The following is a 25308-nucleotide window of genomic DNA, read 5'->3' as shown; positions in this document are numbered from 1 at the left end:
CCTCCTGAGGTCATGTGATCCTCCCACCTCATCCTCCAGAGTAGCTGTGACTACTGGTGTGCACCTCCATGTCTTGCTATTTTTTGTAGAGATGAGATCTTCCTGTGTTATCCAGTCTAGCCTCCAACTCCTGGGCTCAAGTGATCTGCTTGCCTTGGCCTCCCAAAGTGCTGAGATTACAGGAGTGAGCCACAGTGCCCAGCCCCAATTTCCCTATTGTTGAACATAACATTTCTTATTTTAAAATTTTTACCTGAATACTCTTTTACTGAATTATTTGTAGGTTGGTCTTCCTGCAAAATCTGGAGTTGCTGGGGGCATTCTTTTAGTTGTCCCCAATGTTATGGGTATGATGTGCTGGTCTCCTCCTCTGGATAAGATGGGCAACAGTGTTAAGGGAATTCACTTTTGTCACGTAAGCATATTTTCTTAATGAGAATAATGATGATATAAGTTGAGCCATCCAATGATTCTTTTTTGTAACCTATTTTCCATAGTTCATTAACTCTTGACCTTCCACCTATAGTGTGCCAGTTATTAGGTAGCTGTGGAAATACTCCCAGAGGAGCTTCAAGTTGCCTCTGTCAGATAGCTCCCATTTAATTATTCCCACAGATTATATTTGTTAGATGCTAATATTTCAATTTTCATGGTTAGAATTAGTATCAATTTTCAAAAGCTCAACAAAAGATATTAAACTTGGAGAAGTAATTTAAAAGCTAGTATATCTTAAGAATTATTTTGGTTTATCTTTAATCTGCATTTTTAAATATCTTTATCCATTGACTACCTTTAAACATTTTTTTGAGGAAATAAGCACTGAAAATTAAAAAAAGATTAAACAGTTTTTAAAGTGTTACTGCTCTTGATAGTTCTGTATTTTGTTGTTACCTACTTCCTGCTAATGTTTGAGCTTCTAGTTTTAGTTACATTTATTACTTTCCAGAGTTCATATAGAGTGCCATACTCAATTAAACTTGTTTTATTTTCCAGTCTTTTATATTTTACAAAAACTAGAGTATGACATTGGATTGCATATAAAGTATAGTAGATTGTAACCAGAGTACTTACTTATATTTTAATGTTGCTTTACACTTATTTGATAGAAGAATTCTTTCATGGGGCTGGTTATAAACCCTATTTTGTAGAAGGTGAAAGATGATTTGATTGGCTGAGCCCTAGGATCATGTTAGTAAGCAGTGCCCTTAAAACTTGTATCCATATCTTACTCTGATTTTAGGTCTCTTATTGATGCATTATACTACTTTATTAGCATGTAGTGATGATTTCTAAGCTGGACGATATAAGCAGAGTTTGTTAAAATATGGATATACATAACCAATGAATAGCCAATTTCTTATACCTGTTCTGTATAACTGTTTACAGGATCTTGTTTCTCTGTGTAATTTCCATAACTATGATAATTTGAGACACTTTGCAAAAAAACTTGATCCTCGAAGAGAAGGTGGTGATCAAAGGGTAAGCAAAATTCTTATTTAGATAATTATATAAAATTTTTAAGAAGAGAAAAAGTGATACTTGCCTGTATAAATAAAATCTTTGTTAGTGGCCTCGGGTCTTTGCTATTCATAAATGAGTGTAAACAAATTGTTGACATTTTAATCCGGGATCACCAGTATTAGATATTTAAATATTGCTTAATAGATATAGATATTTAAATATTACTGTTTTGTTACTTAAATTGAAACTGGTTAGCCTAGTGTCAGGGTTTTCCCCTTCCATTTTCCACTATTTGAAGCAAGATTTTTAGAATTGATTCTGTTAAAACAAAAACAAACAAACAAAAAAAAGACATTGAAACGTGCTACATGCTATAAAGCATTGTTTTAATATTTGTCAGTCCTAAATTGAAGTTTATTTTAACTTCTTGCATACTGTGTAGATGGATATGTAAATGAAAAGGATTATCGTATTAGTAAGAGACCATATGAAGCCTCAAAAGTTTTGTTAAGTCACTGTAGATGAAATATTTTTTTCCACTGTGTTTAATGCAGTATTCCTAATAATCTTACGGTCCTATTTGTGTTTTTATCAATGTATTTGGCTTCATACTCTTGTACACATATAGTCCTTTTTTAGAAGTAGTATTAAGAGTCAGGACTTAACTTTTGGTCTATATTTTATATAGTTTTTCACTGCACCAAGGGGCTTGTGTTGAGAATTTTGATTCAGTTTCTTTGCGTACCATATTGAAAATGTTTGTAGTAAAATTACCTAATTAGACCTCAAGATAATATGAAGAACTTGTAAGTAGAAAATATTTTTAATACATACTAAGTACATTTTCTGTAGTGCTAAACTAAATTTTTGTTAGTTTTTATCAAATTAATTTCTGTTACTATGTAAGAATTATGCAAAACCAACAGAATAGAAACTTCCGTGGGAGTTGACCTGAGTAACATGAAACAAAATGTCAGAGGTGGTGGTTTAAAATGTTAACATTTTAATAATGTTCATTGAAAAATACCATTTTATAGCTTGGACCTTTCTTCACTCAAGTGCACTAATAAATTATGTATGTTGCTTGAACAACTAGCATTCCTTTGGACCATTGGACTATGAAAGTCTCCAACAAGAACTTGCTTTAAAAGAGACAGTATGGAAAAAAGTGTCACCTGAGTCAAATGAGGACATCTCTACAACTGTAGTATATAGAATGGAAAGTCTGGGAGAGAAAAGCTAAAGAAATGGGTTCTAGTTTCAGAATGTTTCTTCATTTAATCTTTCAACACTTTTAGCTTTTTTTTTGCAAGTTATAAATATTTATTTGAGGTATTTTTTGTTCTCAATCTTGGGTGCTGGAGCCATAAAGCTTTTTTTTTTTCCTTTTAATCTTTTAATCTTTGTATAAAGACAGTAGATTAAGAAGTGCATTTGTTGGTCTTTAAAAAATATTTACAAGTACATAAATTTGCTTTATTTTTAAAAATACAAAAAGGAAAAATTTAAATTTTTCTTGATGTAATTAAGATATTAACTATGTGGTCAGATAATCCCATTTTACAATAGTAACAGAAAATTGTAATTCTTAGTTCTAAAATTCACAAATTAAACTCATAACTTTTGTTGCATTTTGTTTTTTCCTTTCCATTTTTAAAACTAACTTGATATCTGTAGTGGCAATAGAAAGTACTTCTATGCTAAATACAAAACTAAAAAGGCAAAATAATGAACCCCAAATTATTTTATTTAAAATAGCAGTGGATAAAATTAGCTTGCATTTACATTTATGCCATTTTTAGTGATAGATTGGCTTTACATTTAAAAAAATTTATTTAAAATTTTATCAAATGTTTTAAAATATACCTTTTTTATTTTGCAACTCCTCTGTTCTGTCAGAATTGTTATATACAGGAGTGTCTTATGTTACTAAAACATTCCAGCCAAAGAATTTCAGATGTGAGATAATGACATTTCATTGATAAAAAGCTATAATGGTTAGTTACTCAGAAGGAGAAACAGTGAGTGTCTTCAAGTGAATTGTTCACCTAAACAATTTTATTTTCATATTATCCACATAACTTTTTCTATGTTATATTTAAATATGAATGGCAAATTTTGGTTTTTAGCTTTTAAAATTTTATTCTAATAATTTTATAAATGCTAATATTTCTTTTGTTATAAGTTATAGCATCTCATAAAGTTTGTTCTATTTGAACTCTTTTAGAGTACTTGAGAAATGAATTTAGTCTGCAGGTAGTAAGTATGCTACTAAAATATGTTAGATCTAAATCCTTTTGTTTGATAATAAAAATGCAATATTGAGAATCAAAACTTGTTTTTAAGAGAACTATAGATTCTACACAACCTGATTTCAAGTAATTATTCATAGTATTTAAAGTTGTCTTGGCAAAGTGATTGTAAAATCCTATGGGAACTATTCACACTTCTTCCTTCTTCCATATACCCCTCTGGTTTTCCCCGTAGTTCCCCTACAGTTTCAAGTTTGTTGAAACCTGTTTATTTTAGTGGGGGATTAGAAGAAAAACTTGGTGACTTCTTAGCTTGATGGTGTATGTGGTAATGGAAAGTCTGTAAAAGTAAACATAGTGTAACAAAAAAGATGTCACTGAGTATTTTAGATACTAGTGCAAATAAAGATAGAAAATCTTGATCATAATGTCTTCAGTTTGGGAACTGTGATATTAAGAAAAGAAATTCCCTACCAGAGGTGCTGGCCAAACGCCTTTTGGGCTAACTTAAGTATTAAATTTATATATTTAAATAATTATATTTTAAGTTGTAGAGGATTTTGCCCAGGATTTTATGCTTACTTGAATGTTCTTTGAATGTTCAGATGCATATCCTAACTGGATGCTTCTCAAGGCCTCACTGCATATTTGTGTTAGTTGCACCGGGGCCATTTGTAGTTTGGGCAACCAAATGCCTTAATTGGAAAAAAGGCATTGTGGTTTCCCCTATGATCTAAATTGTTACATTTTACCATTTCATTTAGAAATTGGTTTCACTTTATAAAATGAAGATTTAGTTTTCATATTGCATACATAGCCGTATAGATTTCAAAATTAGGTTGTTAATTTGTGGCACTTACTATTTTGGTGTTGGTAATGCTTAAATGCATACTTAAAAATGAAGTACTGTTATCTAAGCTACTGTGTTTGGAAAATGTTAAGAAGGAGCATCCAGAAATTTTTATAGAAAAGTGTAAATGGAAGAAGAGATAAGATACTGTGAATAGGCTCTCAAACTTAAAAAAGAAAAAACTTTGCCAGTTTTAAGGACATATTTTGATTCTTTCAGTATTCTTAACACCTTTTTAAACAAAGTTCTTGAAAGTACCCAGTATTATTGGGTTTGTTTTATGCCATTATTGATTCTTGATATTCAAGCATTTACAATGTAGCATATTTGATTTTCTTTTTTCTTTCTTTTTATTTTTTGGCATCATTAACATTTCATTTGAAATGCATATTGTTCTTGAAGTACTTTGTTTTTAGCATAAATGTTGTGCATTTTATCTTAGTGTTTGGATGAAAACATTTGTGTTGTTTAGCTTTCTTTCATTTGCTTTGTATATTTAATAATGTACCTTTATTTTCCAGTATGCCTACATTTTGTATTGTACAATAAATTTATTTTAAGCTGATTTTATTGTTTTTTTTTTTGTTTTGTTTTTTGTTTTTTTTTAATCAAAGCAACTTCAACATTTTAGGTACAAATACAGTTGGGATTTTAACTTAGAAAAAATTATTCTTTATGAAGATACTGTTAAAGTGTTTGCTATTCTGAAGCTGCCTCAAAGTAAACTAGAAGTACTCAAAAGGGCTTTATTTGATTTTTAAAAATGCAATATAGCATTAGTGGTTTTTTTGGGAGGAGGACTTTTCCTATTGGTTGTACTAGAAGTATTTGAATAAAAACTTTTCTCTCAATTTTTTTGGTTGTTTTTCCATTTGGTAACTTAAAAAAAATGCAACCGTATTTGTAGGTTATTTTTGCTTTCCAAGGAGGAATATTGTTGTTATTCACTATGTAACTCTCATTTTATCTGTTGTTGCCTAATAATAGGAAAAACGTTGCTAAACCAAATGAAGAGTATCATTATATTGCTTTAGAATAAAACTGTTAATCTCAGTAGAATTTATATTAAACAGAATGACAATGATCTAGAAATTCACCTTAACTGGTTTCTGAGGGGATTACATTTTCAGAAGGAATTTTGTATGTTTGTACAGCATGATCCAAATTGTAGTAGAAATTATAGAGGCTCCATGTATTGTAAGTCAAATATAGTACTTTATATTTTTATGTTTAATTAAATCTGCCATTCATATTCTGGAGGTTTCCTGAATATATTGTAGAAGTTTTAAAACCATTTGAAAGGGGAAATATTGTTGTTTACATGAATTTGTATTGATCTGTGGGATTTTTAAAGGAAGTTCTTTTAGAATTAGTTAATAAGGAATTCCAGTATAATAATATATTCAATATATGTAACAGTTTATGATTACTTGCTTTTAAAGACTTTTTTAAAAAATTCATTTGAAGCAAAGAGAGAGGAGACTTAAAATGCCTGGTGATCTTGATCTGACAGTGTATATTTAATAGGCATATATTTATGTGGAAAGAACTGCTGAAATACACTGTTATGTCAGCCTATATCCTGATAATTTATATATAATGTATGGGTTGCATATGTTTGTGCATATGTATGTTTGTGCATACATATATATCATTTCCTTATCTATATACCTTAATCTACCCATTCATATTCTGAAAATGACGAGCAGTTCTTTTCACATTGTATATTATGTATAAATTATTCATTGATCTATTCCTGTTCCAAGCTTTGACACAAAAGAACCCCTAAAATTTTTGCTGCCCTAGAATTAGTAAAGTATAACATACTTTACCATTTGACTTCTTCAATTTGACTTTAAAGATTTGTGGTTTCTGTTACCACTCCCATTCACTACCAGTACTGCCAGGGTAAGAGAGTAGTAACAATATTGGGGGAACTCTGGAAAAGTGAAACCAAGAATATTAGATTTCATGTGGAATCTGACTTTAAAGCACTTTCCAAAATCTATTACAAGGAAGGATTGTATTTTTAAAATTGTTTTTGACTTAAAAGAAGTAGTGCACCTCTCCTGTTGAGCAGTTTATGGAATAGTTTTATTTAGTTCACTGTGGTACAATTTTTAGTTTTAAGAATCTGTTTTACTATTCATTTGTAAAAATTTTGGTTTTTTCTCCTAGATGGCCTTGAAAATGCTAGAAAGCATTTTTTAAAGGTATATGATCGATATACTTAATGTGTGATTTCTTCTCAATTCCTTCTCTACCATTTTGGATTAAATGTTATATTTGCATTGTGTAATAAAACCAAAACCAGATGTTGGAGATGTAGCATAAATGGAAATTTGTTACCATGCATCATGGCCTTATGCTCAGATTTTCACTTAGATTTATTGAGAATGGACTTTACCTTACTCTGTCTTTTCTCTGTCATGTAGTTCAAGGGTACAATTATACATAAACATAAACTCAAGTATATCCAAGTTCAACTATTTTTCTTTTATTTCAAATTGTAACAAAGTTAAAAACCTTTGTTTCTTACATTGCTTAGAAATGGAAGGAATTTAATTGGGTTGGGGGAAGTTCTTTTATTTTATACCCCAACCTCCAGTCAGTAGTTTATTAATCTGAATACCATAAAATGCACATGACTTTGAGAAATTTAGAAAACTACTCTAAGAGGATCTGAGGCAATATTTATCCAACATGAAACAGCGGGCAAAACGTGATGTTTCTTAGAATTCTTAACTTTTTAAATAGTAATAGAAAAGGTACTTATTTTTAAAATAGTATGTTAAGTAGACTGATTGTAAATGCTTATTTAACAAAGTGATTCTGTTACTATGGTCTTAAAATGTTTTCTATTTTGTGAACATAGGAGAGGAAGAGAATTTAAGTTGACTTTGTTTACCGTTTCTATTTTATAGATTGTAGATCTACTTTAGTAATTTTTGTAAGTTGTAGCTAATAGAGATTTTTAAAATATGCCATGTATAGAAAACCTGTTTTCTTAAAAAACTTTTATATTGGCTTCCTGAACCATTAACCCTTCACCAAAATGAATAGGATACTAATTAGCACTTGGATTGCATTGCTTTTTTGGCAGAATCTGTGGTTTTTAAAATTTCATTCAACAATAAATTACAGAGTACTTATTGAAAACCAGTATGTATTGCTTTTAAAAAAAAAAGAATGATCTTGTCCTCAAAAGGCAAGTATTAGAAATGGGTGAGCTGGTGCCAACTGCTTCTGTCGGTTAATCTTGTAACATTCTTACTATACTTTTAACTCTAAATCTCATTTACTAATTATGGAATTTTTTTTAAGAAAAATTGTATACCACATCTCAATGGCAAAGAACAATTTATTTATTTTTAAGCCATATTTCAATATCTGAGGATATGATTTTTCTATATGTAGTATAATTAAAAATAATGGTATTTTTTCATTAGCTGTTTACCTTGCTGAAATGCTTTCAGTCCTTAAAACCACAGATAATTAAAATTATCTATTTGGAAGGCTTAGCTTTTGAAAGAAAAAATTCTTACCCAAAATAGTTTTTGAATTTCTGTTTTCATATTACATTTCTGGTGATTTTTGTTTATATAATGAAAATCTCCTCTGCCCAGCAATTATATTTGGAATCTTGAGCTATAATTAAGTTTATATTCTGTAAATAGCTGAAGGCTTTCTTTTATTTTTAAAACATAGTCCAACCTTTCTTGAATTTTGATGTACTTTTATTTACCATAATCTTACATATTTTTTAGAATCACAGATTTGAATTTGAAAGTAATCTTGAATGTTATCTGGTACAAACTCCCACCCCACTCAGGCGCCCTTTTCCAGGATTCCTAGCACTTTGCTTTTTCTATTAGCATATTTAGATTTTTTTCTCTTTTGAGGGGGTTGGTCTGTTGTGTGTTTTGTTAGGATGGAGTTTGTTTTGTGGTTTAGTTTTAATGAGAGAAGCATAATTGGCAGTAGTTAATGTGACTGTAAGTTATTTGGCAGATGGTACCATCAGCATTTATTAAAACTAATTGTATTTTTCTAGTAAGCAGTCTTATGTCCCAGTTGTTAAAAATTAGTAAAGTTAAAAGTAAATGTTAAAGTTATATAGTAGTTCTAAAAATAAAACATTACCCTGCAACCTTTGAAAGAAAGAAAATGTAGCAGAAATGTAACTCTAAAAATAAATGTTACACCACTGGCTTTTTAAAATAAATTCCTTTGAGGTTAGATTAACCATATAAGTAAAAAGATTTTAAATAAATAAAAGACTATTCAAGTTCTAAACAAATGGTTTCTTAAGAAAAATTTTTTTTCTTTGCATGTTAGCTCTTCCAAAACATGCAAAATATCTAGCTACTTCCCTTGTTTATTTTAGACATTTGGATCTGTGAGTGGCCCCCAAGGTTCCTAATTTGTCTGCTTATTTACTCTGTCTATAGTACATATTGTCTTCAGTATCAATCTCCATTTCATAGTTCTGGAGTTCTAATATTTATGAAGGACTGTGTATATTGAGTTATTGAAATATGTTACTTTTTGAAAGGCTTTGTTGACTTAAAATGTTAAAACTTAAATATTATTGCTCTCCAAATATTATAGTATTGGTTTCTTAATTCTGAAAATGTAAACTGCCTGAGTAGCTCTTCTCCCCACAAGTTTCAATATAAACTCATTCGATATAAAGTCTGCTTGCTTTCATATTATGCATTCCAGAATAAAAATGATGAAATATTAGTATCAGTTACGCAAATATACTCACATTTGAACCTTTTGATTGTAAAATTCAAATTTCAATTATGATAATCAGTTTCTTGCTGAACTTTTTTTAGATCTAGATTAGAATTATAACTTTTCGTTATTTTATATGTGCCTTTCACAAATCATCACAAAGGGGCAATTTACAAAGATTCTTTTGAGAGGACAGCTTAAAACTTAATCCTTAAGGCTTGACTTTCTTCTGTTAAATGAGATTAATGATATCTAAAACCATGGTATAAATTGTTAATTGAATTCCACCCAAGTTCTGTTGTTTTGTTCTTTCTCACAGTCATTCCAAATTAAAGATTTTAGTTGAAAAACTCAGAATATATTATTTAAATTTCAAGTATTCCATTTTTTATTCTTTCATATCATCATTTGGGCCAAAATGAGGTAATTTAAAAAATTATGTCAAAGTTACTCAGGAAATGGGTTTTTAATTCCACATCTTTATATGTGTTCACTTTCAAATCTTTTGATGCTGACATTTGCCATTGTAGTTTAATTTTCTTTAAAAAGTTAGAAAGCCACACATGAAATGTGAAAGTCCAAACTTCTCTTCTTCAGTATAATATAGCTTATTCTTTATTTATTATTTTACTTAGATCCTTGAAGTATATGCATCATTGATCCAGGTCTATGCACAAGATTTATAATGTAAATAAAGAATGAACTAAATAATACTGTTTGAGATGAATATTTGAATTGAGATGAATAAATGTTACATCTTCTGCACAATGAAACTTCATTGACATCTGGTGAAATTACAGGACAAATGATTTTGTTAACATTCCATGGTGACTAATACTATTAATCCTCTTTAATCATACCAATAAAATATTTCTGCCTTAATGTCTCTTTTTACTGGACTATGAAGAAACAATTCTGCTGTTAAAGGATAACCAAAAAAATAACTTCCACCTATCTGAACACCCTTATTCTGGCAAGTTAGCGGTTTTATTGTAAACGTACCCACTTGAAATTGCTCTACTTCTCTTCTAGAATTGCTTTTGTAATAAGTGTAAATTTGTAGTCAGATAACCCATTGCTTTTATGAAGTTGCTTTCCCACTTGTGTGACTGTAAGAAAGTGGCTGAAGTCCAGGATTCTTCTGGCTTCCTGGTTTCCATTTCAATATTTTCAGTCACTGTTTTACATAGCAAACTTCTGGGTTTTTTTTTTTTTTTTTTTTTTTTAATGCCTTCTATATAGCAGGAATTTTGTTCTCCTCTTGTGTTGTTTTCTTCATTTCTGGTACCCAACCAATATCCAAGATCAGATCCCTCTATATAAATGAAAATGTATAACCTTTAAAATTATTTTCTTTAGGTCTTTTTTTCTACCAAGTAAGAGCTAAAAGGATTACCATCCCCCTCAGCATTTCACTAATTTTTGTTCAAACAGCACACAAACAGAATTAGTTCAAGATATTTAGCTAATTAAATTTGATTGAGCAGTTCAGATCTATATAAATCAACCTTAGCATTATTCCTGTGCTTTATTATTCACTGGATAGATTCTTAGTCAACGAATGTTTATTTCTTGCCTAATATGTGCTAGAAACTGTGAGGTGTTTAGGATTTGCAGTGAGTGGTTAATGAGACAAGTATGATCCAACTTGTGTTTGCAATTAAACGGGGATACAGATACTGAATAAATACTGAAAATAACTGAAATGGTAATATGATTTGTTAATACTGATGCATGTAGATCTAATTCATTTTAAATGTTACAAAATAAGTGAGGTGCAAAATGTTATATGCCATATGATGCTATTTTTGTACATCTATAGCAGACTTTATGAGACACAAATATACAATGTAGTTGCTAATAAAACTATAAGAACATGAACACCAATCTTTAGATAAAGCGTACTGCTGGGAGGGAAGGGAATGGATGCAGAGAGCATGGTTAACTGTATCTTTAATGTTTCATTTCTTTAAAAAATATTTCACTAAATATAATGATAATAAATGATAGAAAAGTAAAAAAATGCTAGGAGAGGGTACAATAAAAAGACCTTGTTTTGTCCGGGTGGTTAAATATGGTTGGTTTTCACTGGAAGGTAATACAGTGTGTTAAGTTTTGAAGGAGAGGAAATATGGAATAGCGTTAATAGGCTAGTCTGACTTGAAGGCCCCAGAACAGGAAGGAGTTTAGCACATTTGAGAAGGGAAAAGAAGGCAAATGCACTGAAAGAAGAGTGAGGTGAGGTGGATGGAGATTGGCCGTGGATGACTCTTAGAGACGGGACCATATTATGTAGAGTGGGCCTTCTCATATTTCGATGTACATCAGAATTGTTAGAGTGTCTTAATTTTCAAATACAGCTAGCTTCCTGGGGCCCAGTCCTACAGTTTGATTCAAAAATCTAAATGTTTAATGTGCACCCCAGGTGCTTCTGCTGTAGGTTGTCCTCAGGACAGAGTTTGGGAGACATTTGTAAAAGGTCTTACATACCATATTAAGATTTTTGGACTTTATTCAGAGTTCAGTGTGAAACTTTGAAGGCTTTTAAAAAGGGGAGAGAATGATTTGGTTTGTAAATACTGCTCTATGGAGAATGGATTAAAGAGAGAAAGTTGAGGTTTTGGACTCGAGATGTATTGGTGGCTTGGGCTAGAGGTGAGAGAAGTAGGTAAATAAGAGATGTGTTTAAGAAATAGGATTGGCAGCACTTGGTGATGGTTTTTGGTGGGTGAAAAAGAGTGAGATAGCAAGTTGACTACCAGGTTTTTAGTATGATCAACAGGGCCAAAGCTGCTGCATTAACTAAGATGGAGAATACTGGAAAAGCAAACCTTGGGAGTATGGGAAGAAATTAGTTTAATTTTGGCTGTTGTAACAAGGATCTGTTTGATTGTGGATATCAGATTGATTGACAGTGCTTTAAACATCTGGGGGTTATTTTTCTAATATAACAAAAAGTCTCAGGGACTATCAGGGGAACCAACCAGGACTAGTGCCATCAGTAAGGTAAACTTCTGTTACACAAACCTTAGTGTGTTGATCTTAGAAATCATGCCTATCAACTTAGAGTCGCAAGGTGGCTGTTTCATCTTTAGCCTCACCTGTATGGCCAAAGGGGGAGAAAAAAAAGAGAAAAGAGCGATACCTAAATCTAAAGGAAGAAGCTTTACTGGAAACTCACCTAACGCTCATTGACCAGACTAACTGCAAGGGAATCTGGGAAAGTGTTTTTAATTGGACACAATACTACCTTTAACAAATAGAGATTCTATTAGTATGGAAGGGATGCGTAGTGGATAACGGATAGACAACTATCAGTGTGTAGAAGCTAGCTGATGTTTGAGATATTTGTGAGATATCTGAGTAGTGATGTTGAGTAAGCAGTCAGATTTAGGCCTAAAACTTAGGAGAGTAGTGTAGTTGGAGCTATAATTTTGTGAGTGGTCAGTATGAAGAGTAGTATTTGAAGCTGGGGTGGTGTGTGAGATTGCTTAAGGCGATAGTATAGAGTGATAAGAAAAGTGTATCAAAGACAGAACCCTAAGAAACCCTCATTTTAAAAGTAAGAGAGTAGGAGAGGCTTCCACTAGGGAGAGGTGGCCAGAGAAGAGAAAATCCAGCATAGTGTAATATCAGGAGTCAAGGAAAGAGTATTTTAAGGAGTTTGGAGCATTGAACTGTATGAAAGCATAGATAATTTAGTAAGATGAGGGCTTTATATTTACATGTCCTTTCTAAATTTTTTTTAGATAGAATAATTGCTTTATTTTGTAGTGTCTTAAAAATACCCCTTTCTCCAGCAGTTTTCTGTATTATATGTTGGAGGAGCTTGCTGTGTAATTTGAATAATAAAATGGCTATGAAAGTGCTTTGAAAAGTTACAGCATTAGAGAAACATACTGTTATTACACCTTTTCTGTGTGTATGCTCCATAAAGCACACATGTTGAATGTTTCCCAATAGAAATGTGAAATAAACATTGAAGAATATAGGGAGTTAAGTAAGGCTCTCTGGAGACCAGTGAAAATGAGGGATTTCTTTTCTAACATTAAAGCAATTAATAAAGATTGTGTTAGTGTTGTAGGTTGGAATAACTAGAAAACTCAAATCCATGTACCCGGCTTTGTTATAGTAGGATTTGAGGCATGCTAAGGAATAGGACCTTAAACTCTGAATTGAAACCATAATTCTTCCTGTATGAATGCTAAAACTGCTTTGTTTCACACTAGGAAGACAACCCCATCTGTTTTCAGGGACCTTGTTTGTATTTATTTATTTTTAATTTACAGAAGATGGTGTCTTTGTAAGAATACTTTGATTCCAATGGCCCAGATTTTTTTTTTTTTTTTTTTTTTTTTTTTTTTTTTTTTGAGACGGAGTCTCTCTCTGTCGCCCAGTCTGGAGTGCAGTGGCCGGATCTCAGCTCACTGCAAGCTCCGCCTCCTGGGTTTAAGCCATTCTCCTGCCTCAGCCTCCCGAGTAGCTGGGACTACAGGCGCCCACCACCTCGCCCGGCTAGTTTTTTGTATTTTTTAGTAGAGAGGGAGTTTCACCGTGTTAGCCAGGATGGTCTCGATCTCCTGACCTCGTGATCCACCCATCTCAGCCTCCCAAAGTGCTGGGATTACAGGCTTGAGCCACCGCACCCGGCCTTTTTTTTTTTTTAATATGTGTATGTGGTGATGAATTTCCTCTCTTCCTATCTCGTCTTCACTTTTAAGTTCTTTGACTTTTTTGGGTTTTATGTACTTGTTTTTTAAATGTCGCACTTTATCATTCCAGAAATGTGGCACCTTGTCCTCTATCCTAACATACTAATGTAATATTCACTAATGTTCATGAACTTTTACAAATACTTGTTTGTATAATAGTGGGAGAAGACCAGAAAGATAGTGAATGAGAAACTTTGATAGTCATCTGTGCAATATAAATATGCTTAAGGTCTGCAGTTTTGTTCTTTAGAGGAGTAGCTGTCTTTGTCCTTGCTCATTGCTATTTTTCTTCTACTTTCTTGCTTATTGATTAGGAGTGCTGTTTTCAGACCACACAAAGATATATTGTTAGCTACTTTTATAATTGGATATATAAAGAGGGATGCTTATGACCTCATCGATATCTTTTTAGACCATTTGTTGGTGTTTACTGGAATAATATGCCACTGAGAAAAGAAGTTACTTATTTACTGCCAGTGGCGTAGCAGTTGTATTTGCTTTTATTCACATTCGCCCAACTCACATTTCATTTTTAAAGATTTAAATGCAAAGAATAAAGGTAGTATCTTAATGTTTTTCTATTTGTCGTTTGTGATATTGATATATCAAATTGAATTACTTCTTTTGTTCTTTCATTTTCCTTCATTTAAAAAACACCTTTGGGTAGCACCTCAGTATAAAATGAATATCTCTGATTTTCTGTAAGTTGTTTCTTTGTTGCTATTTTCTGATTTCCTGTCACAACATATTTCTGTCTTGGTATTGTGTTATTGAAGAAATCCCGATTGTTGGGAAATCGCTTGGCCCAGTAGATAGTTAGTAGTTGCAAGCACTGGCCCTGGCATCTTCCAGACTGGGTTTGAGCCCTTGTTCTCCCACTTAGCAGCTCTGATACCTTGCTTAAGTTATTTAAATGTTTCCTATCCCTTAATAACAGAAATAATATTTGGAGCACTTAACTGAGTCAAGAGAGAGTAGGTGCTTCATATTAACTATTTCGTTGTAATATATAATCTTTAATTTTTTGTCTTCATAGGTTGTCAGATTTTTTGACATGATTATGACTTTTTCGTTTACAAATGAGTGAAATTATTTCAGATTAAACTAGTCATTGAAAATTTTTGAGGCTGGGCATTGTGGCTCACACATGTAATCCCAGCATTTTGGGAGGCTGTCAGGAGGATTGCTTGAGCCCAGTAGTTTGAGACCAGCCTGGGCAACATAGTGAGACCCCGTCTCTACAAAAAAACGAAGAAATCAGCTGGGTTTGGTGGCACATGCTTGTGGTCGCAGCTATTTGGGAGGCTGAGTTGGGAGGATCACTTGAGCTTGGGAGGTCAAGGCTGCAGTGAGCCATATTGCACCATGGCACTCCAGTTTAGGCAACAGAGCGAGAACTGTCTCAAAAAAAAAAAAATTGAAAATTTTATGTTTTTAAGGGAGTTTATTAGCAAATTTGAGAACAGAATGCAGTTCTTGGAGCTACCATTTTGAGGTTGTATTTTTAAAGTGAAATTTCTGTAAAACAGCTTCTTCCCTTTATAGTAAAATTTACTATTTGATTTATTCCTCTCTATTGAAATTACTATATGAGAATCTCCTGCATTTGTGTAAGTTTGGAAATATGGGCATGAATTTATTGAATTGCTATTCCTATAAAGGATTTTTTCCCCAACCCTCTGAATCATATCAGTTTGGATTAGTTTTGTCTATATATAGTATATTAATAACTGTGTCTCAGTAAATCTTTGGAAAGCTTAGGAATATGTGGCCTCATACTCAGACTGTCTAATTATAAAAGTACTATAATTTTTTTTACACATCCTTACAAATATTAAGTAAGCTCAGTAGTAAAGGAAAGAGGAAATATCTTTGATATACACATTACACAGGTTTATTTTTACCCTTGGGCAAGGTGATTAGTTTACATATAATGCCAACTTAAAATTTTTCTTTAGCCACCGTATAATAGGTAGTATGTTTCAATTTGACCTTAAGAAAATATAAAAGTGGGCTGAAAGCTTATTTTCATTTAAAGACTATAATCAGCCAAGTTGGAGTGAAGCCTTTAAAACAAAATTGGATCTGGAGTCATGATGGTTTATTTAACAGATGAAGCAAAGTATCTGTTCCATGACAAGAGATACTGTGGTGAGCTGGAAATGAGAGCAGCTTATGTCCAACTAGAGGCGGTAGAAACAGAAGGATGTTTTTTCAGTTACCTGCTTTTTTTTTTTCTCATTAAAGCAGTTCCAAACAGGCTGAATTCATGTTTATATGAAGACAAACTCAAGATGAAAAAGGAAATTTTGGTTGGTAATAGAGTTAGAAATTAAATAATTGAAGTAAAGTGTAAAACCAGTGAATCAATTTTTCCTGCGTCTCCCCGTCCCTCCATCTTCTCCCTTTCTTCCTTTTCTCCCCTCTCGCTTTGGTCCCATCCAGGCTTCCTTCCAGTATTTAGTAAAGAACTTTTATGAATTAGAGCTGAATTGATGTTTAATCCGTTGGTTTCCTTCTGTGCTTTGGATAACAATCTGAGATCTGTTAAGGACTCACATCGTCATGGTCTAGTTGTACAGAATTGGGAATCCAGATACCTGAGTTCTACTGAAGCTCCATCACTAATTCTATGTGACCCTGAGCCAGGGCCCTTAATCTCAGTGTTAGTAAGAAATATATCTGTCAACATATTTTACAACCAGCCTGTCAGGGATTTTTAAAAACAAGTATAACTGTTCATAATGTTGAATGTTTTAGGGTCATCCACTATATAAATACAGAGTAATGTGAGTATATAATTCTAATAATTGCTACTTAATCATAAGTACAGAATTATTAGGGCATTTGCAGAAGTCACACAACTCAACCTTTAAACAAGCTTAAACTGCATAGGATAATGATAGGATTAAAGACTTAGGAATGCCATGTTTTAGAAGTGTAAAACTGATACACTCCCCACCTGCTTCTAGCTGTTTTGGAAAAAAGTGAAATTTGCTATGCCAAACATGCCAGTGTTAAGTGAACTCATGTGAACTGTAACATTTTTTTGTCCCACTGTTGTCATGACTTTGTACAAATAAACTAAGATAAGATTGTCTGGCTCGGGCAGGTTCTGACAAAGAGACTTGATAAGAAAAATGCAACAGTGCTGGAAAATCTACAAGATGAAGGGGAAACTATTAACATTTAATTTATAAATTTTAATGGGTATCTCCCCAAGTGCAGTGTCTCTTTGCCATGGGGAGGCATACATTAAACATAGAGCCCTTAATTTAATAGCTATTATTGTGGCTGTGTATAGTCTGTTTCTTTGTATGAAGGGATTATTTATCAAAACACAGCTTCCATGCCTCTGGCATTTACTGTTAACCCATTATTTTCTGGATCTTGGCCTCCTTGACAGGTATTTTAAAATCAACTCAAGTATCCAGTGGGGATATAGGGGAATGAGCTTCCATCAATGGTTAGCACACCTACATGCTTTGCAAGAATTGGTGTGGAGGTGGATGAGTGATCCTCTGGAGTGCCCCTCTCCTTCAGTTTGTTTGCCATGATAGACATTCCAGAGGGTGTGTCAGCTTAGTTGGAAATACTCGTGGCACTCTTTAACAGACCAGGAAGTAGACTATCCCTACACGACATACTCCGTCTCTTGTCTCAGAAGTGTTAGACTTTCATTTTCTTTTGTGGCATTCTGCCCACAGCTCATTTCATAATTTATGTAAACTTAAAAGTATAGGGGGCTGTTGATGCTAGAAAGAAGAGGCATTTGTGGTGTTGCTTTTAAATAGTGCCTGTGCATGGGCTGCCTCCTAGTGCTTTTTTGTTTTGGAGAGAATTACACTCACTTTGTGTTCAAGCACTTATCTTCTGGTTTGGACTAAATTCAGCTCCACAGCTAGCCTTTTGTTTTCATGGGAAGAATACCAAATTTCCATGTTAGTCTTTAATAATTTTTGTTAAGGCAAGCTAATGTATTTTCCCTCTGGTTACTTACAAAGCCTTTGTATATTAAAGTTTCCTAATTTTTTTTCTCATGCCTGTGAATAACAATATACTCTGAATAAACCAAGTAAATTATAAAATGTTCTATTTTGGGCTTTATTAATAAGAAATGGACTTTTAGAACATTTGAAATACTGAATAAGTGACTAAGTGCTACACACATACTATAATAAAATCTCTTCAAACTAGCATGGTCTAAATTCAGAAATTTAAAAGGGAATGTGTAGTTCTTATATCCAGTCACGGGAACAGATGAGGCTTTATTGCTTAGAAGTACCAACATAGTTTTAAAAATAAGAACTATGGGTAATTACTATATTAATAGTATACAGGGGAATCTGGATTTTTCTTAGTGGTAGGGGAAGTAAGACACACAAATGCTCCATGTGGTCATGTGTTACAGTGCCATAGTGAGGCAAAGGTAGACAGAGATTACTTTTGATTTAAGAGATTGGAGCAGAGTTCATAGGAATGGGTAAGAATAACGTATCTGTGAGAAATGGGTGGGGAAAATGATTTCAGGAGAATAGTATGCACTGGGGGAGGAAGCAGGAGGTAGACCCGGGGTTGTGGTGGGAGTGGAGGTATCTAATTGACTGTCCCTGGCACATGCTGTCACAGGGCACTGTGTGGGCAGCTGGCAATAAGCTACATAGATAATGCTGGGCTAGAATGGCCTGGGGAAAACTGGCAGCAAGGAAGGGACTTTCAGGCTAGTCTTTGAGGGAAGGGAAGGATTTGATTAGGAATCTGGGTGTTCTTAAAGAGCATAGACACCAAGACAAAAACAAGGGCAGTAAGACAGACCAATTTGGCTCTATTGAGGTTGAGAAGAAAAATTAAGTTAGCTGGACTGAAGAACCTTGAATACAAGGCTAAAGAACTTAAACGTTATCAGGAATGATTTTGGGTTTCTTGATAACTCCCCTGCTTTAGAAACCTTTAGTGATTAGAGCAATGTTTTGAGAATATGATTAGAAGTATGTGGAGAGGTTTTGGAGGGTGGAAGAAAGACCAGAAGCAGAGGCACCAGTTACGATTGAATAAATCTTGTAATGATATTCAAAGATGTAAAAGTTAAGGGAGACGGGCTGGGCGCAGGGGCTCACACCTATAATCCCAACACTTTGAGAGTCTGAGGCAGGCGGATCGTTTGAGGTTGGGAGTTTGGGACCAGCCTGGCCAACCTGAAACACCGTCTCTACCAAAAACTACAAAAATTAGATTAGTGGTGGCACATGCCTGTAATCCCAGCTACTCCAGAGGCCGAGGTGGGAGAATCACTCGAACTGAGGCGGCGAAGGTTGCATGAGCCGAGATCCTGCCACTGCACTCCAGCCTGGGTGACAGAGTGAGACCTTGTCTAAAAAAAAAAAAAAAAAACAGGGTTGGGGGCTGATAGAGGAATTAATTTTACAATTTAATACCCAAAATTGAGTATTTGATGCTTTGAGAGAGAATACTCACTTAGTCAATAGATATTTAATGAGCACCTATTATGTGTGGTAGACACTGAGTTTACCAGACATGGTAACTCAGTGGGGAACAGAAAGACAAGTGGTCTCTGCCCAGCACATGGAGCCTACATTTAATGAGAGAGACAGAAAACAAGTATATATAAAAATATATATACTTTATATATAGTTACATATAATTTTATATAACATAAATATAGTTAAAAACTGTATAGTTTACAATATATATATACGAAGGGGAAAAGCAAGGTAAGGGATAAGGCAGTGATGAAAAGAAGGGAGTATTTTAGTCTTGAGAGAACTTTGGGTACAGTGGAGACCTACCCAAAGGGAGGGAGAGAGGGGGCCTCCTGACTGCCTGGGGAAAGAGCATCTTTAGCAGCCAGTTGTAGGCATTGAGTGCCTGAGTCCAGCAAGACATTCTGGCTGGAGTAGAGCTGGAAAGGGAAGACTGGTAGGAGTGATAACGTGCAATGTAACCAGGAATAGAGCCTTCAGGGTCCTGAAAGCCATGGTAAAGAGTTTAATTTTACTTCAGATATGATGGAAAGGCACGGTAGTTCCTTGATATTTTTAAAAGATCCCTCTGGCAGCAGAGGTGATAAGGTGGTGACTCAGATGAGGCCTAAGGCAACAATGCTAGAGGTGGTGAGAAGTGATAGGATTCTAAACATATTTTGCAGGTAAAGCGAAGAGGATTTATTGATGAGCTAGATGTGGACTGTGAGAGAAACAGAATCAAGGAATACCCCCCCACAGTCTGTATGGTGAATTTGTCTGAATTAGAAAAAGCTAATTCTGTCTCTGGCCGGAAGCAGAAGCACCACTTCTCAGCACCACTGGGTAAAGAAGCTCCCTTCCTCCCAGCACATGTACCTGGGTGCTAGGACACCTTGGTGGGAAGGGTGTGGGCTGGTAACCCGTGTTGGCCTTGTGGCCAGGCATCCTTGTGAAGGACTCAACCTGTATAAGTGAATGCAGCAGCACTGGATGACTCCCGAGTTTGTGGCCTGAGCAAGTGGATGAATTGTAGTGTTATCCCCAAACTGGGGGGACTAGAAGAGGAGCTGACTGTGAGTGGCAGAAGATACAGCAAAGCAAATTCCATTTTGGGTATAAGTCTGAGATGCCAATTAAAAGTCCTGGAAGCAATGTCAAGTAGGCGGACAGTTGTGAACTGGAGCCAGGGTAGGAAGCCAGCAGGGCTGTTGCTGTTTTTGAGTTTGAAATGACTATCAAGTGGAGCTGTAGGACTAGAGCTTAGGAGCAAAGATTTAGATTAAAGATGGGGAAGTCAGTCTGCCCAGAGGAATAGATGAATCATTTGAAGGGCATTATATTGAAAAACAAGAAGATTGGACTGCGTTGGGAGTATTATTTGGCAGTGGAAAGTGGGTAATGAATCTGCAAAGCAGCAAACAGGAGGAAGATCAGGGTGATGGAGCAGCATGGAAGGCAAGTCGTGAGAGGGTGGAGGGTGCTGGGGAGAGCTGAAGGAATCGGGGCTTAGGAAGCTGCTGGAGCTTTGGAGAGCACTATTTAGAGGTAACAATGAGTGTGAAGGTAATTTTCAGGGAATTAAAAATATACTTTCAGGAAATACGTGCTGAGGGAGAGCAATAGGGTCAAGTGTTGATTTTTAAAAATAGGATGAAATTGTGTCTGTTTTAAGGTAAACTGAAGGAACTAATGAAGGAGGAAAAGTTAAAGATGCTAGAAACAAAGGGGATCAGTGAGGGAACAAGAGCAGGGCATCTGGAGGATAAGTGTTTGAAGGAATGGATAAAAAATGAGTCTCAGAAATGAAGCTTTTTACTTTGAGCGATGAAAACAGTTTTTTATCTTTTCAGCAAAGTTGTAGTTAGGATCTTCTGTCTGTTTTTAGGGGTCTCTGCTGGTATTAAAGGCCTGAAGAAAGTATGGCAGGAACCAACAAGAAAAAAAAAAATTGTCAAGCAGTAATGAGAGACCAGGTGGAAATATGGAGAATAGTCCATAATAGCCAGTCAGTAATCTGTGGTCAAAGAGCAAAAAGGGAATTGAGAATTCAGAGTTGACCCCACTAAAAAAGAAAGACATTAAGGGCATCTGAAACAGTGGTTTATAACCCAGAAGAGTGCATATCAAAGTCACCTGGAGACTTTAAACAAAATTATGGGCTGAGCATGGTGACTCATGCCTGTAATCCCAACAGTTTGGGAGGGCAAGGCAGAAGGACTGCTTAAGACCAGGAGTTCAAGACCAGCCTGGCCAACATAGTGAGACCCCATCTCTATAAAAAACAAACTCTATGCGTTTACCTCCTTTCTCTAAAGTGTATCAGATTGAGGTGTAGGAGTAGGACAACAAGAAATGGGAGAGATGTTTATGTATGCTTTTAGAACATTCTGGGTGATACTCTTTAGTTCTTTGTTCCACCCCCATTCCCCATTGAGAAAACTGTTCTGGACTCTGGGCAGGAGTGGAAAAGGATGGCTGGGAGGGAAGCTAAAGGACTAAAGGTAAAGTTTTTTGAAGTGATATCAACACAAATAGTAATAGTAGTATTTTGGGGGTGTGCTCAGCTAGTTAGGTTCCTGTACGGTAGACCTTTACAGAGCCTTTCATATGCCCATGAATCTCCAAGAGGGTGATTTAATATTTTAAGATCATATCCAGCCACAGGATCCTTATTTTCATGGACCATCTTATGGACTAGTTTCTGCAAATTACACTTTGAAAATGCTGAATTAGAGAACTGCAGCAATGGTCAGTTCCAGTTAATTTGGAAAGTTCATGGGTTTTGGAAGGGGAAAGCCATACTGGAAAGGGAGAATGTCCGGGTTAAGATCTTGAAGCACAGTTCAGGGCTGTGGCTTTGTTGGTGGAGAGCTGGGTAACTTTCCATTCCTCCAGTTAAACTTGTTTTCTACCACTGAGTGCAGCATCTGTTGAGTCATCAATATGAATGTTGAAGTTGCAAAGTGTAAGACAAAATGGGGGAATTTATGAAGTATTTACAAATATTCTGTGATCAATAATTTCTCATAGATAGGGATTGATAAAGTCTTTATGAAAGCAGACCAAAATCCAATGGCTTTTCAGATAACTAGACTTTTCCTCTTAACTATAATAAAAGGAAAGTGGGTAACTGTCAAAGGTAGATACACTTTGAAATCTTGGAGCACTTAATAGAGGTGACTTAATATTTTGGAGCTGAGAAACCTTTCAAACACAGCAGTGTCGTAAGTTCTGAGAATGACCCAATTTGTACCACCTGGGCATTGAACTGAAGGCTGTCTTTCCAGTGAAGTAAAGTTTAAGACGACAGTTAACACTGAATGTTCTCTCTCAAGATTTGCAAAGAAGCCAGTGATTGGTGAGGATAGTGATTGTTGGCAGGGATTAGACATTTATATAGCATGATTTAATTTTTAATAATGTGAATGGTATCAGCATACAAACTTCCTCACAATATTGAGACATACAAAGTGGGAAGGCTTCTAAACAATTTTCAGTTGCTCCAACTATATGAGTTTCACAAAATTCCATTCTTTTGTGCCAAGTGATATTATTCCATTCCTTCCCTCATGTATCTTATCTTTATTATTGAATTTTCCCTCACAATCCACTGTTAAGAGAAGAAAATATCACACATGTGGGTTCTTTTGGCTATGGAAGTGTCCTTGAGATAACTTCTTGCACATGACTCAGGTGAAGTGTTCAAAGCGCATGGAAATCACTTACCAGTGACAGGTGGACGTTGTATGTGTTTGTTTTCCCCTATGGATGCCTAAACTTTCTTTTCTTCACAGGTAAAGTCAGTGATAAATCTTTTGTTTGCTGCATATACTGGAGATGTGTCTGCACTTCGAAGGTATGTTTATAGGATGGATTAGCATGCACTTTACAGATATTTATGAAGTTGCTTCTGGGTGAGCAGCCACTTTAAGGTTAAAGTCTCACTTCTCTTTCCCTTTGATAAAAATGACCCCAACAAAATTTTTATTAAATAGGCACTTCCAGTGCCTATGGCCTGCTTTCCAATCTTGTCCTTTTCTGCCTCCTATAAAAAAGACGGTATCTCTGTTTCCCCAAGTAGTAACTGTTCAGCTAATCTGGCTAATTAGTATCAGTGGCTTACTGGAATTGGACAGTGCCTTCTCACTCCCTGTCTACCCTCCATTCCCAGTCTTTGGGGGGTGTGTGTGGGTGGGAAGCAGCTAGGGGGTTTGGTGTCTAGCAGATCATCAGGACTAGTAAGGCCATATACTGCTGTATACCTAAGGTCTTCTGTATAGAGTTGTAACTTGTTTTCTTTTTCCTTTTGCTTTCTCCCATTAATACCTCAAACAACTGATTTTCGAAGTGGAGAAATGTCTATGCTTCCCCCCTTGTCTTAAAGTCTGATGAGTACTAGTAGACTGTGAAATGTTTAAGAATGGGAGTCCTAGTAAAAACATACAACTTTATTATAGGGATTAGTTTCTTGCCCTTCTGAGACATAAACCTTGGTACAGTTGTGCCATAATTCTTGAGTTTTGAACAGTAATGTAATAAAGTTTAATTCTGTGAGAGATGTTTAACATTTAATCTTACCTAAAAAAAGCAATGCTGAGGAAGAGAGGTGAAGTGGCATTTACCCAAAACACCTGTGTACTGGTCCATAAGGTTGGTAGTTCTCATTAATGAGCCTGATGAGGGATGGCGCCTGTCTGACAGGGCCTTAAATGAACTGATGGAGTGAATGTTACAAGTGTGAATTCAATTTGCTTTATATATAATAAATAGCTGTGCTTACACATTTTCAGATTTGCTTTGTCAGCTATGGACATGGAACAGCGGGACTATGATTCTAGAACAGCACTGCATGTAGCTGCTGCAGAGGGTAATACAGGAACTACTACTATCTATTTTCTTTCCAGATTTAATTTCTACTTAGTACTAAAATCTGCTCTTGTTTTTGGGGGTGGGATGATTTAGGTCATGTTGAAGTTGTTAAATTTTTGCTGGAAGCCTGCAAAGTAAACCCTTTCCCCAAGGACAGGTGAGCACTTACGTTACCTTCTAAATATGTCAGTATTTTATTATGCAGGACTGTAATATTCAAGTGATTATAATATTTAAACCTACAAATACATTCTTGAACCTGCTATGATATCTTATAAAGGCAATAAACCGTGTATTTACTACATAGGTAATTCTGTCTCCCATATCCTGTTTCTTAGCTAAGAATGGTGTCTTATTTAGAAATTTTCAGGTTAGTTTGACTATCAGTCAGTACACTGTATGAACAAAACAATTTTTTTTTCTTTTTTTTGCATTTTGGAAGCGAGAATTAGAATTTTATCCTCATGGAGTTTTAAATTTTTTTTTTTTTTTTTAATTATACTTTAAGTTCTGGGATACATGCTCAGAACGTGCAGGTTTGTTACATAGGTATACACGTGCCATGGTGGTTTGCTGTACCCATCAACCCTTCATCTACATTAGGTATTTCTCCTAATGCTATCCCTCCCTTAGCCCTGACCCCCCAACAGGCCCTGGTGTGTGATGTTCCCCTCCCTGTGTCCATGTGTTCTCACTGTTCAATTCCCACTTATGAGGGAGAACATGCAGTGTTTGATTTTCTGTTCTTGTGTTAGTTTGCTGAGAATGATGGTTTCCAGCTTCATCCATGTCCCTGCAAAGGACATGAACTTATCCTTTTTTATGACTGCATAGTATTCCATGATGTATATGTGCCACATTTTCTTTATCCAGTATATCATCAATGGTCATTTGGGTTAGTTCCAAGTTTTTGCTATTGTGAACAGTGCCACAATAAACAT

The 25308-nt window shown here is 34.8% G+C and overlaps 1 protein-coding gene across 2 annotated transcripts in view; it reads left to right on the top strand.

Moving 5' to 3' along the window:
- Positions 1-25308, top strand: part of GLS (glutaminase) — a 71592-nt gene that overhangs the window by 36552 nt on the left and 9732 nt on the right. Inside the window, exons 12-16 of one of the 2 annotated variants that reach the window (XM_011974218.1) lie at positions 284-415; positions 1387-1479; positions 23293-23354; positions 24289-24365; positions 24461-24524. In XM_011974218.1, coding sequence (XP_011829608.1) covers positions 284-415; positions 1387-1479; positions 23293-23354; positions 24289-24365; positions 24461-24524 — 428 coding nt within the window. Of the gene's footprint in view, positions 1-283; positions 416-1386; positions 1480-2557; positions 5129-23292; positions 23355-24288; positions 24366-24460; positions 24525-25308 lie in introns of those variants that run through there. The other variant, XM_011974219.1, reaches the window with a different exon arrangement.

The sequence above is a fragment of the Mandrillus leucophaeus genome, unplaced genomic scaffold (genome assembly GCF_000951045.1).
Source record: "Mandrillus leucophaeus isolate KB7577 unplaced genomic scaffold, Mleu.le_1.0 Scaffold143, whole genome shotgun sequence".
Lineage (NCBI taxonomy): Eukaryota > Metazoa > Chordata > Mammalia > Primates > Cercopithecidae > Mandrillus > Mandrillus leucophaeus.
This window is presented reverse-complemented; position numbering and strand designations above follow the sequence as displayed.